The sequence below is a fragment of the Narcine bancroftii genome, chromosome 1, assembly GCF_036971445.1.
Source record: "Narcine bancroftii isolate sNarBan1 chromosome 1, sNarBan1.hap1, whole genome shotgun sequence".
Classification (NCBI taxonomy): domain Eukaryota; kingdom Metazoa; phylum Chordata; class Chondrichthyes; order Torpediniformes; family Narcinidae; genus Narcine; species Narcine bancroftii.
The window spans coordinates 191,217,235-191,234,940 of record NC_091469.1 but is presented as its reverse complement, the minus strand read 5'-3'; the positions used below and the strand labels follow the sequence as shown (position 1 = coordinate 191,234,940).

The following is a 17,706-nucleotide window of genomic DNA, read 5'->3' as shown; positions in this document are numbered from 1 at the left end:
AAGAGTCCGCTCACCAATGTTGGTGACGACCCCGCAGAGTCGCGACTTCCCGACCGTTGGACTGCAAAAATGGTTCTCTGAGCCAAACAGAAGCGCGCAAAGCGCACACTAAGGAAAAAGAAAACACCGACGGGAGGGGGGCCCAGCTGAGGAGCAAACTAACACAGCGCGACCAGCTGAGGGATGCCCGACATCATGGCTCTCAGCTGGAAGAAGAGGAAAGCAACAGGAAAGGGAGTGATAGGAAAGAAGAACAGCAACAGGAGGCCCAATAGATAACTAGCCCAGAAGAAGAGGACCAACAGCAAGAAGCCATGCAAAAAGACGCCCAGCAAAGTGAGGCAAGCAGCTCAACAAGAAAGTCAGAAGAGGCATAGATACAAGGAAGAGAAGTAGAAGACACAAACACAGGTGCAGACACAGAAGAAGATGAATAAGAAGCCTGCAAAGTCCACATCCCTTGAATGAACCTATAACCAAGGTTTGCAAATGAATGCCCATCTATTTAGAACAGTGCATATTTAATTAGGCAACTCATTTGTTTTTGTAAGAAACTACTTTGGATACCCGATTTTAAACTAAAAAAAACAGATGCCATCATGTCAAAGATACAAACCTCTTTCCAGATGGAATAATGGCTAAGGAAACATCCAATTTCTCCCTTGGTCAAAGACCTGCCAGTGTATGGATCATGATATCCCGGCAACATGTTAATTCCCATAGCTTTTAAGGTGCTACTGTTCAAAGCACTGTGGAGACAAATCAGAGGATCAAAATCTCAGCTTTTAAGTGTCAGCCCTCAAAATGAAAGTAGTAATACTCTTGGATACACTTGGTTTCAGTACTTCGTCGGAGGTTCCACCTTTTGGATGAAATGGCAGGACTGAGAATGTTTTGCTTCTTCAGCAGGCTCTTTTAAGATTCCCCAGGTGCCAACATGAAGCCACGCAACAAGTTGTTATAATATCTGGTCCAAAGCCCAGTGCTCAACCAATACACGATTGAAGTAGGATCTTGCTGAGTGAAACTTGGCAGACTTAAAGTACTTTGGGACATTTGTGAGACAATACAAAAGGCATGGAGGCCATTTATTTGTTAAAGGGAGGGAGCAGATTGGGATTCATCTCTTACTACAGTAAACCTTGGCGCACTTGGGTGCATGAGGGAATAATCAACAGTGGCTTATGTTCCTGATCTAGACGGCTTAAGCTTTGGTGTCTGATGTTCTGTGTCCTCCTCTTTAACATATACACAAACTGTCAACAATTAGCATCTTGTATGGATCCGCTCATGGATAAGTCAGCCAAGAAAGCGAAGAGGGCCAAGGAGGCTAACTCCACCCTGGCCTTCATGAAAGATTTTAATCTCATGGACACTTGGAGAAGACTGAATCTGACAGAAAGGAATTATTCCTTTTACTGGAGACTACACAATTCCTGTGCTGGAATTGATTTTTTTTGTGGCATCAGACCAGATGGAAAGTAGGATAGTGGAGACAGAGTACATGTCTCAGCTGCTGTCATACTATTCACCCCTGACTTTGTCCATCATAATGCCAGATAAGCAGGCTAAGGTGTATAGATGGTGCCTATATTCATTGCTGTTGGGAAAGCAGGAATTTTGTCGCTTTGTCAGAACTCAGATAGAACTGTTCTGTAAGATGAACTGCCCCTCTACTGACAACAATTTCTTTTTAATTTGGGGCACATTGAAGGCTTATCTAAGGGGCCAGATAAGTGGGTACATTAAAGGAATAAAAAGGGGATAATTTGGAACAAGACATAGTTCAATTGGAAAAAGATTATCAAAGATTGGGGTTGAGGAAAAATATAGGGATTTAGTGAATAAAAAGCTCAAATACAATACTTTGCAGACATACAAAACAGAGAAGTTGATCTCAAGATCGAGAGAACAGTATTATGAGCTGGGGGAAAGGCCCATAAAGTCTTGTCCTGGCAGGTGAGGGCAGAAGTGGTCTCGAGGACAATTAATGCAATTCAAATGGGGGCAGGCAAGATTTCATATAAGCCAAAAGAAATAATGATATGTTTAGTTAGTTCTATAAAGCTATGTATAAATCAGAATGGGGGTGGGTGGCAGAGGGGGGGGGGGGGGGGGGGGAGAACCCTGCCAAAATAGATAATTTTTTGCTTTCATTGGAACTACTGCATATGGATCAGAAGGATCAAGAGGAGTTAGACGCTCCCTGAGTGAACACACTCTGACTACTCTGCAGGCGGGTAAATTTTATAGAAAATTCAAAGACCTTTTAATGCCCCTCCTTATAAAGGTGGTGGATCAGGCGGCAGACACACGTATCCTCCTGGAGTCTTTTTTAGCAGTAATCTTTACGGTGATCCCGAAAAAAGACAGGGATCCATCGAAACTTTCCTCCTATAGGCCTATATCGTTATTGAATGTAGATTATAAAATCATAGCAAACCTTTGGCCAATAGGTTGGTGAAACATCTGCTGAAATTAACAAACCTGGATCAGGCTGGATTTGTTCAAGAGGCAATCAGCAGATAATGTAGCTAGATTGCTCAATATAATACATCTGGCACAGTTGGGGAAGGATCTGAGAGTGGCTGTATCCTTGGATGCAGAGAAAGCCTTTGACAGATTGGAGTGGGATTTTCTGTTTCAGACACTGGAGAAGTTTGCACTGGGTCAAACATTTATCAATTGGGTAAGGTCACTGTATTATAAACTTGTTAGATGCTTACCCCGTGCCCCGCATAGCTGACGTGGCGAATGTGATCACCCACTACCAGGTCAGCGTATCATCAGATCCCTATCCACCTGGAGGGCTGCCTATATACAGCCTCTGAGGCCAACGGCTACTTCTACCAGTTCCTCCAGGTGTCATTCAGCCTAACCAATGGCGTATCTGTGTTTCAAGGGAGATGGACCGCATGGTGGATGACCACAAATTGAAGTCCTCTTTTCCCTATTTGGATAATGTTACCATTTGCGGTCGAAACCAGAAGGAGCATGATGCCAACCTCAATAGATTCCTCACCATTGCTTAAGGCCTGAATTTGACATACAATAAAGAGAGGTGTGTCTTTGGCACTACTAAATTGGAGATATTAGGATATGTGGTGGAGGAGGGCATCATTACCCCGGACCCTGAGCAGATGCACCCACTACTGGAACACTAGGTTCCGCAGACCCTTAAGGCATTAAAACATTGTTTGGGATTTTTCTCATACTATGCACAGTGGGTACCCAATTACGTGGACAAAGCCTGACCACTAGTAAAGGCAGTCACCTTCCCTCCCTTCACAGAGGCTCAGAGAGCATTTGAGAGCATCAGACAAAAGATTGCCAAGCCAATAATGCAGGCTGTTGATGAATCTATTCCATTCCAAGTGGAAAGTGATGCCTCAGATGTAACACTGGCTGCCACGCTAAACCCAGCAGTCAGGACAGTGGCATTTTTCTACCGGACACTGCAAGGTCCAGAACTCTGAAATGCATCAATAGAAAAGGAAGCTCAGGCCATAGTGGAAGCTATGCACCATTGGAGACACTATCTAGGCAGTAGACCCTTCACCCTGCTAACAGACCAACGAGCTGTAGCATTTATGTTTAAGTATAAACAGCAGCAGGGTGATCAAAAATGATAAGATCTTGAGGTGGTGCATTGAATTGTCCACCTAAAACCACCAGATCTTGTACTGGCCTAGGAAGCTCAATGAGCCACCCAATGCCCTGTCCCGGGGAACATGCGCCAGTGTACAAATGGACAGACTGCAGGCCCTTCGTGAAAGTTTCTGCCAACCCAGGGTTAGCAGGATGTACCATCTAATGAAGGCCCACAACCTCTCCAAAACAGTTGAGGAGGTCAGGGAGCTGACTTGGAGTTGCTCGGTCTGCACGGAGTGCAAGCGGCACTTCTACTGGACAGACAGGGCTTAACTGATTAAGGCCACCAAACCCTTCAAATGTCTAAGTATGGACTTCAAGGGCTCCCTACTGTCCACACATAACAATGCCTACTTCTGGACAGTAGTGGATGAGTTCTCGTGATACCCTTTTGCCACGCCCATGGTCATCAAAGCCCTGCAGAACATCTTCACCTTGTTTAGATACTCTGCTTACATTCACAGTGACAGGGGCCCCTCTTTCAAGAGCGAAGAGTTGCGGCACTACCTCCTGACCAGGGGCATAGCCACCAGTAGGAACACTACTTATAATTCCCGCGGGAACGGCCAGGTGGAATGGGAGAATCTGGAGGACAGTCCTCTTGGTTCTAATCAAAAGGGCTGTCCCTCTCCCAGTGGCAAAAGGTCCCCACAGAAGCCCAGCAAGTGATCCTACTGTGCACAGTGACCAACACAACTCCCCACAAAATTTTTTTAATCATTCCCTAGGAGGTCAGCGTCAGGGACCAAGTTGCCGGTATGGCTGTCAGCCCCGGGGCCAGTATTGCTGTGCAGGCACATCTGACCCCATAAGATGTACCCGCTGGTCGAGGAGGTGCACCTGCTATATGCGAACCCGTCTTATGCGTTCATCATATTCCCAAATGGGTGGCAGGACACAGTCTCCCTGAGGGATCTAGTCCAGGCAGGGAAGCAGCCCCAGCACCTGGTGAGGGGGGTGGGGGTGGGGGATACAGATGATGAAGCACCACCACCACCTATATTCTTCCCTGTACTAGGACCACGACAGTGATGACCAGCAGCAGTGGCACCACAACCTGCCACCGCACCAGAGGTGTCATCGGCAATGTCCACATTACCACCAGATGCTCCAAGGTGGGATACTCAACTGGCAGGCCAACCAGCCTTGCGGCGCTCCACCAGGAGCAGAAAGCTGCCTGAGAGGCTGAATTTGTAAACTGTACATGGACTTTGGTTTGAATCTCAGAACAATTGTAAATAAAGGTGGAACCCACATTCACCCCGCGGGACTTTTATTTAAATGGGGTGAATGTAGTGGTATGAGGTATTACACCATTGTAATAACTGTATGTACTGGCCTGCACCACCCCTTCCTTCCCTCTGACCTCTCCCAAGAGATTTCATAAGACCTTGACCCCAGATCACTTCCTGCTCAGATCTAGGCCAGATGCTCTCTGCACCCCAGTTAATGTCTAAGCTAATAAAAGCCTTTTGATGCCGATCTACTGCCTCGTAGGTTCACTTGCCCATCAAATATGAAATACAGTTTAACATTAAATTAAAGATTAATCATAGCACATTCATCACAGTGATGGGGTAATGAAGGGCAAGAAGTACAGAGCCCCTCACTGGCCGATGATGAACAAAACACCCTCTTCAGATAGAGTGGCCATGGTCAATCCCCCAACCAGGGCTAGAAAGGAGAAGAGCCTCCAGGGATTTGCATAAATAATGATTTTTTTGTTGGAAAGATCATCTAGACAAGGATGTCCATTATCTCCTTTTTTTATTTGCATTAGCTATAGAACATTTAGCTGAGATGATTAGAAGTGATAATGACATTGAGGGCTTTATGATACATGATAAACAACATAAAATTAGTCTTTTTTGCAGATTATGTAATATTATATCTTACAACCCCTGAAAGTTCATTACAAGAAGTAAATGATCAATTGGCAGAGTATGGGTAAGTATCAGGATACAAAGTAAATATTGATAAAAGTGAAGTGATGCCAATGATCAAGACAGATTATGTTCAAGTTAAGAAAAGGACAAAATTTAAATGGCAGATTGGTGCAATTAAATATTTGGGAATGAATGTTGATAAGAATTTAAACAATTGAAAATTAAAGAAGATGCTTTAAGATGGAAAGACTTGCCAATTTCTTTAATAGAAAGGATTAATTGTGTGAAGATGATTATCTTTCCTAGAATACAATACCTTTTTCAATCTTCACCAATTTTCGTACCAATAATGTGTTTTCAGGATTTAAATAAAAGTGTAAGATTTATTTTGAGGGATAAAATGCCTCAGATGGCATTGGAAAAATTAACATGGAAATTTGATTAAGGGGGACTTCAAATGCCTAATTAAAAAAATTATTATAAAGCAACTCAACTTTGCTTTTAGTCTTCTTGTTATCAGACCAATGAAAAGATTGCATGGGTGCAAATTGAAATGAGTAAAATAGGAGAAAGTAATTCTGAACACATTTTATATAAATGGCATGAGGGATTATTGAAAGAAAAATCAGATACACCAATTTTGAAGCATATACTTAAAGTATGGAATGTAGAAAGAGGAGAGAAGAATTATCAGTTGGCTAAAATGATATCAAATCAAAATCCTTTAATTCCTTTTATGGTTAATAATTGTTATTCTGATGTTTGGTATAATTGTGGGATAAAAAATGTGGGATTGTTTTTTGGGATCCAATTTTTTGACTTTTAATCAATTGAATAATATACCACATAATCATATTTTTTTTAAAATTAGGGAGGAATTTTAAATTACCAGAATGAAGTCCATTTGAATATCTAATAACAGATATGTTTATTGAAATATTTATTACTAATATGTATATCAAATTACAAGAGACTATTCTGAAAAAGGATTTATTCAAATCCAAATGGGAAAAAGATTTAAAGATACAGATTCAAGAAGAAGAATGTTCAAATCAATGTTTTAGATGTAATAAAGAAGTAGGATCTTTCCTGAATGCAGTCTGGCAATGTGAAAAATAGATAACTTTTGGAAGCATAAAAGTATTTTATTGGGACGAGTTTTGAAGACACAAATTTTGAAGGATCCAAGAGTATTTTTATTGGGAGATATTTCCCAATTGAAGTTAGATATTTATCAAAAGAAGTTTTTAAGTGTACCAATAGCAATAGCAAAGAAATCTATAGCTGTAACATGGAAATCTGGTGATATTGTGGGGTTGAATGGATGGCAAATGGAATTATTAAATTGACCAGTGGGCTGATATTGCCTCAAACCGTGCATCTTGGCGCCTCACAGTTTGGCGGGCAGCAACCTCCTTTGAAGAAGACCGCAGAGCCCACCTCACTGACAAAAGACAAAGGAGGAAAAACCCAACACCCGACCCCAACCAACCAATTTTCCCTTGCAACCGCTACAACCGTGTCTGCCTGTCCTGCATCGGACTTGTCCGACATTACCCCTCCATAAATCTTCGTCCACGAAGCCAAGCCAAAGATATCATTAAAGAGAATAACATATAATTTATGAAATCAACCAGAAAAATTTGATAAGATTTGGACACCCTACATGGATTTTATTGCTACAACTTTACCTGCAGCATCCACCACGACCCCATCCAACCCGCCTTAATTAGTTATAGTTTAAGATTGTAATGTAAACTGCAATTAATTAATTTAAAAATATAGGTTTTTTAGATAGGCTTTCTCTTTTCCTTTTTTCGGGGAGGGGAGAGAATATATAAAAAATGTATTACTTTTGTGACGTAGTTTTTATTATTATTATGTTATGGATAAATACTGTATATGTTTTGACACAAATGGAAAATAATTTTTTTAATCAAATGTTGTGTTTTGGTTTTGTAAAGGAATTAGATACATGGAAGATTGTTATGAAGGAGGACATTTAATGTAATTTGAACAATTAAAAAATAAATATGGGATACAAGGACAATACATTTCTTTTCTTATCAATTAAGTGCTTATTTAAGAGATAAATTGAGTCCAACAATGTTATTACCGAAATGGTGATATGGAAATGCTGATTCGCAATAGGCTTATAAAGAAATTTATTTCAGCTAAGTACACTTTATTGCAGAAGGGAATTCCCAAACAGGGGATACCTAGATCCAGACAGCAATGGGAGATGGATTTAAATATTAATGTAGAGAAACAAAATTGGTCAGAGTCATGTTGAGATAGTATGACAAACATTATAAATGTTAGATACAGATTAGGATTAGTTCAATATAATTTTTTTACATTAATTGTATCTCACGCCACAAAAATTAAATAGATTGAAATCAGATTTATCAGACCAATATTTTAGTGTGGCCAGGAGGCAAGTACTTTTATTTTTACATTCTACTTGATCCTGTCCTAAAGTGAGACCCTTTTGGATACATTTGGCAATTTTTCTCGAACTGATTAGAGGAATTAAATTTCCACAAAACCCAATGTTATTTTTACTAGGTAATATTGTAGGGATAAGACCAAAATTGAAATTATCCATGCACCAAAAAGAATTTGTAAAGATTGCGTTGGCAGTAGCAAGAAAGTATTAGTAGTAACATGGAAATTAGACTCTCATTTAGGAATGGAGCAATGAAACCAGCAATGGATAGCTGCGTTCCTCTCTAGAAGATCTTATAATTTGAAAAATAATTATGATGTATTTTTGAAAATTTGGTGCCCTGTATTTATAAGTTGCAGGAATTGATTTATTTATGTTTTCCCTAAACTTTCAAAACCTCAAAACCTCCTTGGGAGAATTAAAAGGTGTACATGGTAAGAGCCATGTGGTGAGGGGTGTCTTCTGGTAATCAGGTTTCTTTTCTTGCTTTTCTTAATTTTCTCTTATTTCTTTTCTTTCACTGTTTTTCTCATTTTCTTTTTCTTGGGGATTTGTTAAGGGGGTTGGGGGGGTTTATACCATCATGTATAATGGATATGACTAACATTTGATTATTGTATTTTATGATTACATGTATGGATAAAAACTTTTAAATAAAATTTTCAAAAAGTGTTGCACTTTTTGGCATCTGATGGTAATAAGCACTAAAGTATATTTTCCTCTCAATTTTATGTTCCACTTCCAGAATTTTTCTTCCATCTGTTCATTCTTTCTGGGAGGCAATCAAATCCAATCGTTACCAAGAAGCAAGAACAAAGTTGCACTGTTGAGTGCCTGCCAAGTGTATTATAGCTAGCTTTAGATTTCTGAAACTTGCCCCTAATTGGGACAAGTTGTCCCAGTTCAGCTCAGAACCCACATCTGGATCCAATCTGGCCTGTGTAACTCAATCATAAAATGAAAAGTGAAACTTGAATCTGTATTTTGTCCCTCACCCAATTTCTTGGAGAATAAATTGCATGTGCATAGAGTTATTCAAACATAAGCACATGGCAAGATCCCACAATGAGTGATAAACAGCTTCTGACACTGACGGCTGAGGAAGAATGCAGTGAAAAGTGATGCTCCCCTCCCAGTCCTATCTGAAGATCTGTATCCTCCCGGCAGGAGGAGCACAGGTCTCTGGTTCAGCAACCAATGTTCTGTTTCACTTGCTTTAAGGCCAGTTGGGGTTATCTTCCCCGTAACTTGTACATCTGGAAAGGAAACTGACTGACCTTCCATCCACAGCATCTATTATTTTGCAGTCAATCTCCTGCTCATACAGTGCCTGAAGCATCCTCTCCCGCCTGGCTGGACGCCGCTTGAGGTTTATCAGAAAAATCTGCCCCAAGATAAAACAAGCACATTGACTTTGTTAGTGTAAAACCTCTTAGCTTTTATCCTCTGATAAATGGATTCAACGGACAGAGTCATTCAAAGGAGCCTCCAGATGGAGATTGGTATGAAGAAGCTTGGACAAGTGATGGCCTCATGTTTAAGGTAACAGACGTAACCAAAAACTGGACTATTTATCTGGAGAAATTTTAATCCCACTCTGGCAGCTCAGGAACATAAATTCAGTTAATTAAATACAATCTGAAATGAAAAGCTAGTTATATCAGTCATGGAAACTATTGAATTTTTATTACAAAGGCACTTTGTGGAGGAAATCTGCTGCCTTATGCACTGTAGCCCATGAACAACTCCAGATATGTAGTTGTGTCGATTCTGAAATGTCCTCTGAAGTCACGCAGGAAATCATTCAGTTCAGGAGTAGTAATGAATGGGCAATAGATGCTTACATTCCCGGAATGAGTAACTAAAGCACTTTATCTCCCCACTCACCCTCAGCCATGATTGTTGAGATCAATTTTCAGGTCCCTTACAGCTGGCTCTCTACATTTTATTAGTAAGGCTGAAGCATTGTCAGTGTTAAGAGGTTTCTTCCACATCTCATCACTGGCTATCTGTTCAGTAAGCTTTCATAGAGCCTTCCAATTAGTCCTGTATCCCTGCTTCCCCTACTCCCCACATTCACACAACTTCTTTGGAATTCTTCAAAGATCACCATTCTGCCTAGGCAAGCCTGTATTTAATTGTAGTGATAGTTTTAGAATATTTCTCGTTATCCACAACTCTTCTAATTAACCATTTGAAAACCATGGGCTATTTTACCCAAATTGATTACCATTATTGAGGGCAACAACCTTGTCTTGGCTTCGACAAATCCATTGCAGTCAAGTTTACTTGACTGGAGAGAAACTCATCATTACTGTTGTGTAGAATGAAAGTTGTAAGTGTGATAAACTGTGGTAGCAGCAAGCAAACACAAACTGAAAAGACTGTACAACAGGCTTTATTCCAGTAAAAGTCTGCACACCAGTTCATACCTTGGTGGCTTCCCAGTCCTGCCTGATGTGCTTGTGCCTCGGGGGGGGGGGGGGGGGCGAGGTGGTGGCTTGGGCCAGTAGGTGGACCTTGTCCGAAAAATGGGTAACCCACTGGCAATAATAGAAGAAAAGCCCAAGGCACCTGAGGAGGGCCTTGAGTGTGTGGGGGAGGGGAGGCATGCGTTCTGGGTCAGGACCAAGATCTACAGGGAATCTGGAGGTTAATATATTCATTGAAACTCAACATAGTTTCAGCATGGAGACAGCCCAGTCTGTTGGCATTTACCCAGAGTATGAGCATTCTCATATCTACCATTTACACAGCATCCATTGTGAAGGTGCACATTATGTTCCCTAAAGGTTTTGCAAAATGAGAGGCCAACACTAAGGAATGAGGAGAGAATAATTAGGTGACTAAATGCAGGAAATGTGATGGGATGCAACAATGCAAAAGGGTTTGCTGGAAAGATTTGCAAGCTGTACTGGCAATAGTGGCTGGGTAGGGAAAGAGGTGAGGAGCACAGATGAGACCAAAGCTTTTTAGAGCAAACAATATGTGTAGAGGCTCCTTACACAAGTAGTGGGAGCCAAAACCTTGGGATGAATTTGTGGACATTCTTATGTTCATGAGTCAGGGATGGAGAATCGGAGGGAGGTTGTCAGGATTAGGTGGTTAAGACTGTCATTGAACTTCAACCCTTGTTCACTATGCATTTTCAAGCTGCCCATCTGTGGAGAGAGCCCAACACCTCAGAAAGCCCGCCCTCTCAGCATTGACCTTACCTCATCGAAGTTCATTTTATCTGGAGACTTGGGTGGGAGATAGATGAACTGGGATGGTGACATCGGAGGCCCATAAACTGTAAGGGAAGGACAACACGCACATTTTTTAAAGATAAATCCCATCAATATTCACAGTACAACTGCACAATAATTGAATAAACTAGGCTTTTTAAACCAGTATACACACATACACTTACAACTATGAGCATACATTTCAATATATGCAATGGACCTTATTATCGATAATATATTCATTGTATTTTTGCATAAAATATCTAAATATATCAATATATAATATTATGTACTGCTCACAATGTCAAAACATATTGTGTTCAATCTATCCTTTAAATGTATTAACAGCTTTAGACAAATATAAACTGACTATTTTATAATCTGCATTATTATATATGTTAAACTAAATATAATGAAGCATTTTATACAGATGTATGTATAATGTACAGGCACTTAACCAATTAATATACTTTGAGTGGGACAGAGGGTCTTTCATCAGAACTCTTCTCAATCAAGAGAAAATTTGAAGATAAAGACACACAGCTCCAGCAAATTTGTGGTTCAGCTTATTGGCAGCATCAGGGTTTTGGACCAAGTTTAAACTTAATATAGACAACAATTATTGAAAGATAGGCTATGAATTATCTTCCCATTTTTACATATGTCTTGGGTAAACTTGTACCTCTCACTTTGTTCGTTTTAGATTGGTCACAGTGTTTGAGCTACCGAAAGAAAATAGACACCGAGAGCAGTTCAGATTACACAAATGTTTATTACAAATTCAAAAGCTGATTCAAACTACAATATACAAGTCCTTCCCAACTATACTTATCAATGCCTGGATTGGTCCCAACTGCCGAAGCGAGGCAACGACTGCACACTTGTAGTAGGTTGTCAGGGTGCCAGTAGTAGCTTCTCCACCTCCCCTGACCAGGACGTTGGCTGGACTCTGGAAGTTCTTCTTGCTGAGAGATGATGCCACCTCTCGGAGAGTCTCAAACTTCAGCAGCGGGACCATGGCTTATATTACCCAAAAGCTGCTTACCCAAGCACCTATTCCCAGCACAGCAAGAAAGATAAGTGAGCAAGCTAGCATGCTAGGCTTCTACTGAATAACATAATTTTCAGCTTATCACTTTGAATACAATAGTTTATTTTGCATCAAGGCTAGGCCTCTGACAGTCTGTGACCAAAACAAGCAGGAAGATTAAATGTTCTTGGTACACAGATGTCCTTTCGTCAGATAACAGCATCTCTGGCCCCTCGGTGGAATTTAGCTTATGTCTGCTGATTCTAAAAAACAAGCAGGTTCTCAGCCTTACAGAAGCAAAGGGTGCAAAAGTTAAAAAAATGGTTAGAATCTTCCATTACAACATAGCTCCGGTGTGTTTCCCAGAATTGGTTGATATTAAATCCTGCTTGCTTGGTTCAGAGTTTGAGTTATGGAAGTAAGAATGCCTCAGCTATAAAGTTTCCCAGCTGCTCTGTATTATGATTAATATCAAGCGGTTGTCTGTAAGCCAAGGTGGCCTCAGTTTGTGAGGAGACTCCCCAACCTAGCTGGTCCACAGGAACAATAAATTGTTGCTGTGGCTTTCTTTCTGCTCACCCTCCTATGTTTGAGGATAATCCCAGCTTTGGACCTTACTTTCAACACCAATATCCCCAGGTGAAGTGCTGGAACTGAAGACTCATGCTGGGAGGCGCCTGTCAGTATCCTGCAGCTAAAGTACATGGCGCAGATTGGGCAATGGCCCGGCTGATGTAGGTGGCAAGAGATCATACGGAAACAAAAGGAACCAGTTCTTGGATATTTAGATCTCAATGAGCAAAGCACTGGTCCTGGGCTCAGATGCTTGGCCCCTTTTGACTGCTAAAAAATTCAATTCTGAAGGACATCTCAAGGATGTCTATGCTCCTCCCTCTTTTGAATGGGGTAATGCGTGCTGCCCCTCCATCCCTATCCTATCACAGTAGCACACATATGGGTACAGAAGGTTCGCAAGGATTGCAGGGATGAATCTATCGCAGGATGAAGGGAAGTTGAGCATCTAATCACTGAGGTTCAGAAGAATGAGAGGCAATGTTATTGAGACACCCAAGGTTCTGAAGGCCACTGACAGGACAGATGCTGACAGGAGTCCCCCACCTCCCACTAGTGGGCACGTCTAGAATCAGTTTCAGGTTAGGTGGTCTCATTGAAGAGGAGAATGAGATGCTAATTTTTCTCTACTGATAGGTCACTTGTGTTTCAAGTTCTCTACCCCAAACAGCCATCAGTGAACAATCGTCACGGTGGTGACTGACAGACAACTGAATTATAAAGAGACACGTGGAAAGAGTGGAGAAATGGCATTGAAGCCAAGAATGGAGCAGCCACGACCTGATCAAATGGCAGGGAAGGCTTGTGGGGCTCGTTAGCCTTCTCCTGCTCTTCTTCATATGTCTGTCGACAAATCCAGCTCCCAGTTCTCTTCACAGCAGGTATTGGGGAAGCAACCACCAGCCTGCTTTTCTCTTGCAAATTTAGGCACACTGAGCATTTCCCCACAGGCTCCACCACCTGAGATGACAATCACTGAAGTCAGGCTCTGATTTCATGCATATAAACTGAAGAAACCTTTGCAGGAAAGTAGTGGGGACTTTTCTTTCTTCATAATGGCTAAAAATGCTAACAGTGTCATTATTAGCATCAGACTTGGCACAGCGCCAGATTTATGGTTAGTTTGGAGTCAGCTTTCTTTTAGAATAGAGACATGTCTAGCACAGAAATGAGCACAGACAGTTATGGACTAACTAGAATGTAGCTTTGAGGAACTGTACTAACTTTTTCAGATTATTTCTCCTGTTGGATCCCCAAGCTATTCCCCAAATGCATTTATTTTGGGCTGGGATCTTCTCTTGGTGGGTATGAGAGGTATCACAGGTAATTCAAAAGCTATTCAACAGTAAGTGAATGGCATGATCCTGCCACACAAACACCCATTCTTGAGCAGGAGATGTTGTTGAGGAGAGAGAGCACCATGATTATTCTCTATCCCCTTCTTACCAAATAGGGTCGGGTTGGCTAACACTTGGTCCAGTCAAGGTTGAAAGGCTTGCTTGGACCAACTTGCTGTACTTCTGTGTTAGGGGACTATCCTACTTGTGTTTTAACTCTCTTGTCTGCTGTTTCTTTACTCTTTTAGAGAAACAATAATGTGGTTTGGCCAAACTTTCCTGCTCCCTGTACTTGGCAGTTCAGGATTCCATTTACTGGGTGGAAATGGATTGATTGTCAAAGCAGAATCCCCAATTATTTTATCCTGCAGTCTTAATTAAAGCATCTGGCACAGCTTCAAAGGATTTTACACATTATTTAACAAAGGCAACATGGTGCCCTCTCTACCAAGGGACAATGGCATGATGAGGGTGTGAGACATACAGTCTGGTGGTGAAGGGCACAAGGGAGAAAAGGCTTATTCTCACCCTCACCCAACTCCTGCAAAACAGAAAGGGGGCAGAGGGAGGAGGCAAGGAATGAGAGTGAAGTGAGCTGGGGATAACAACTGAAGTAGGAGTACAAATCAATCATCTCTTTGAACCTGCTCCTACGTTCACCAAGATCATGGTAGACACCCTTTTCCTTGGTGAATGCAGATGAGGTGTTCATTTCAGATCTCACCCAGATCACCTAACTCCTAATCCCTCTGGTTACTAAAGAGGCCCATTTTTTTCCTTGACTACACCCTTGCTCCTGATATACTGATATAATCAAATCCTCTCCCATTTGCATCACTACTTGCCTGTTGTATCTACACGCTGGCTTTGGTGACTTCTGTACAAGAACACTGAGGTGCCTTTCACCATCAACATGACCCAATCTCTTAACATTTAAAAAATTCTCTGCTTTTCTGTGAATGCATGACCTCATATTTCTTCACATTATTTTCCACCTGTCACTTTCTCACCCAATTAATCTTGTCTGCATCTCCCAAAACCCCTTCCCATCTGCATACTCTCAATCCGACCACAACAGGTTAGGAAATTTGAACTGACAGGAAACTTAAATGCAAAACCTGGCATACCATACATCCTTAACTCATAAATCTAAAACATATCCTTAAACATTAACAGTACAAGTGATTAAAAAAAACTTGCTCCAACATAACACTCACTGCCCTGAAACTAAACCAAAGACAGGAGATTGTAAATCACAGTGCAACAGTGACAATGTCATCTCTTTAAACATTGCCCAGTTATTTTTCAGCACAGGGCATTAAAAATGCTACATCTCTATGAAACTTTGATCTAGATTTGCGAATGCCAAAGGGAAGAGAGGGATGATGGGGAAAAGAGACGTTGTGTAGAAATGAGAGGGGCCTCTTGGGGATAAGAGTGGATCCTGTGCAGGGAAGAGGGTGCAGTGGGGAGAGGAAAAGTGGAGAAAGTAACACAGAACCCTGAAATGCTTCACAGCCTGTGACCCCCTTTTAATGAATGGTCACTATTATAAAAGTTGAAAATGGCATCCAATTTGAGCATAGAAATTGCCCCAAAATGGCAATATGATAATTATAAGAGGAGATAAGGGATAGGCACTCTTCTCACTAAAACAGACTTATTCAAGTATCTACATTTCCTTGACTCAGTTTACTAACTCACTGGAAAGACTTAATTTCTGACCATGCTGGACTCTCAGTATGGCAGCAGTGCCTCTCTGCAGCAACCTACTACTCACTCTCCCATGAGCCAGTTCTGCCGAAACAAAAACATGATACAGATAACACAATTCTGTCTTTGAACTGACAGGAAACTTAAGTGCAAAACCTGGCATACCATATATCCTTAACTCATAAATCTAAAGCATATCCTTAAACATTACCAGTGCAAGTGATTAAAAAAAATTGCTCCAACATAACACTCACTGCCCTGAAACTAAACCAGAGACAGGAGATTGTAAATCCTAGTGCACAGTGACAATGTCATCTCTTTAAAATTTGCCTAGTTATTTTTCAACTTTAAAACCGTTCAAAGGCCATCACAATTTAACTACGTGAGATTCCTATGCAAGTGTTCCCTTAAAGGGAAGGTGTAAAATAAAAATGGAACATACTAGGAAGAAACTTCAAACAGCCAACAGATAACATTTCAGTTCCTGACATAGATTTTTTTTGTTAAATCCTAAAAAGGAAATTATGTTCTCCAGATTTTAAAAGCTACAGGCCAAAGATGGTTACAGGAAACTGGAATTATTCATCTGGTTCATATGCCTGAATTAGAAACAGCATGTGTGCAGATATGTTGTGTGTAACTGCAATGATGAGGTGAATCTAAACTGGCTGGTGTCTGTGATTCCAGCTTTCAATCACCAGAACTTCAGCAACTCCCAGACTTCTAGAGCTCTGGAGGGCCATCTGTGGATTACATGTGAAATCTGGCAGCAGGGCCTATTCCTGCTAGAATCTCCTCAAGAAATTGTTCTGGGATCCTGCACTATATCTGACTTAGGGCAGAATCAGAGACCTCATCAATGTCATTAGGTATTTCAGGAAGTGAGAGGGATGACAATTAGTTTTTGAATTATTCAATTTTAGCTTAGGTATTTTAATTTTTTAAAAGATTTATGTTTTAATTCACTAATTTTTAAATATTTACTTCAATTATAATAATGTTTATGTCTTGAATCAACAACTTAAGTTCTGTGACAGGTTTAACAGAAGGTAAAACTCATTTCACAACTTTGCCTTGTTCGAGGTTGTCAGAGGTGTTCTGGGACCAGGTCGCAGTGCATCTTTGCCTGAGATTGTGGTACCTGACCAGGTACAAAGGGTCATTGAATGCATCTCAGGGAAATACAGGTGAGTGGGAACTGCAGCTGACAAATCCAGGCGCGAGCTACATCCCATCCTGATCAGACAAAGAAACCACATTTGCACCCAGGTATCTTAAGAGTCTTTGCAACTTTGCTGTATTTTAAATAGCATTATTCTGACAAATAATATATGAATTAAGGCAGAAGCTGGCATGTGCATCTTCCTTTTATAACCTGGTAGAATATTAATGTTTATTGTTCCAAGGAATATATTTCCCTTCTGAAACATGCATCAGCAAAAGCTAATAAATGCAAATAATAATATTTAAGACTCATGGACCTTATCATTTATTTCAATAATTCCACAAGAATTTTCTAATATAAACAAAATGTAAGCATAATTTCATTTCTAAAGCTACTGAATTATAAGAGACAACATGGATTTTCTTACAGTTCTTTTGGGGTTTCTTATCCGATTGGTCATGATAACTATGATATTGGTGCTTTTAAAACTTCAATTCATGCTTGAGAACTCAAGAAAGGAAGCAATGGTGAGGAGATTTAAGTGGTTTGGAAGTTTATTTTGGCAAGAGGCTGGGAGAAAATAGGGTGACGTTCATCGGACTAGGACACAGCCTCCTCTTTCAGAATGTTCTTGTTCCCCATTAAGCACAGACTCTCTCACATTATTGATGGAGG

At 40.8% G+C, this 17,706-nt stretch overlaps 1 protein-coding gene across 7 annotated transcripts in view; it reads right to left on the bottom strand.

Moving 5' to 3' along the window:
* Positions 1 to 17,706, bottom strand: part of LOC138736334 (procollagen galactosyltransferase 2-like) — a 156,331-nt gene that overhangs the window by 29,269 nt on the left and 109,356 nt on the right. For all 7 annotated transcript variants that reach the window (XM_069885688.1, XM_069885733.1, XM_069885714.1 and 4 more), the window contains 3 exons: positions 11,202 to 11,278; positions 9,264 to 9,370; positions 617 to 749 (listed from right to left, as the gene is read on the bottom strand). In XM_069885688.1, the coding sequence (XP_069741789.1) occupies positions 617 to 749; positions 9,264 to 9,370; positions 11,202 to 11,278 (317 nt within the window). The remainder of the gene's footprint in view (positions 1 to 616; positions 750 to 9,263; positions 9,371 to 11,201; positions 11,279 to 17,706) is intronic.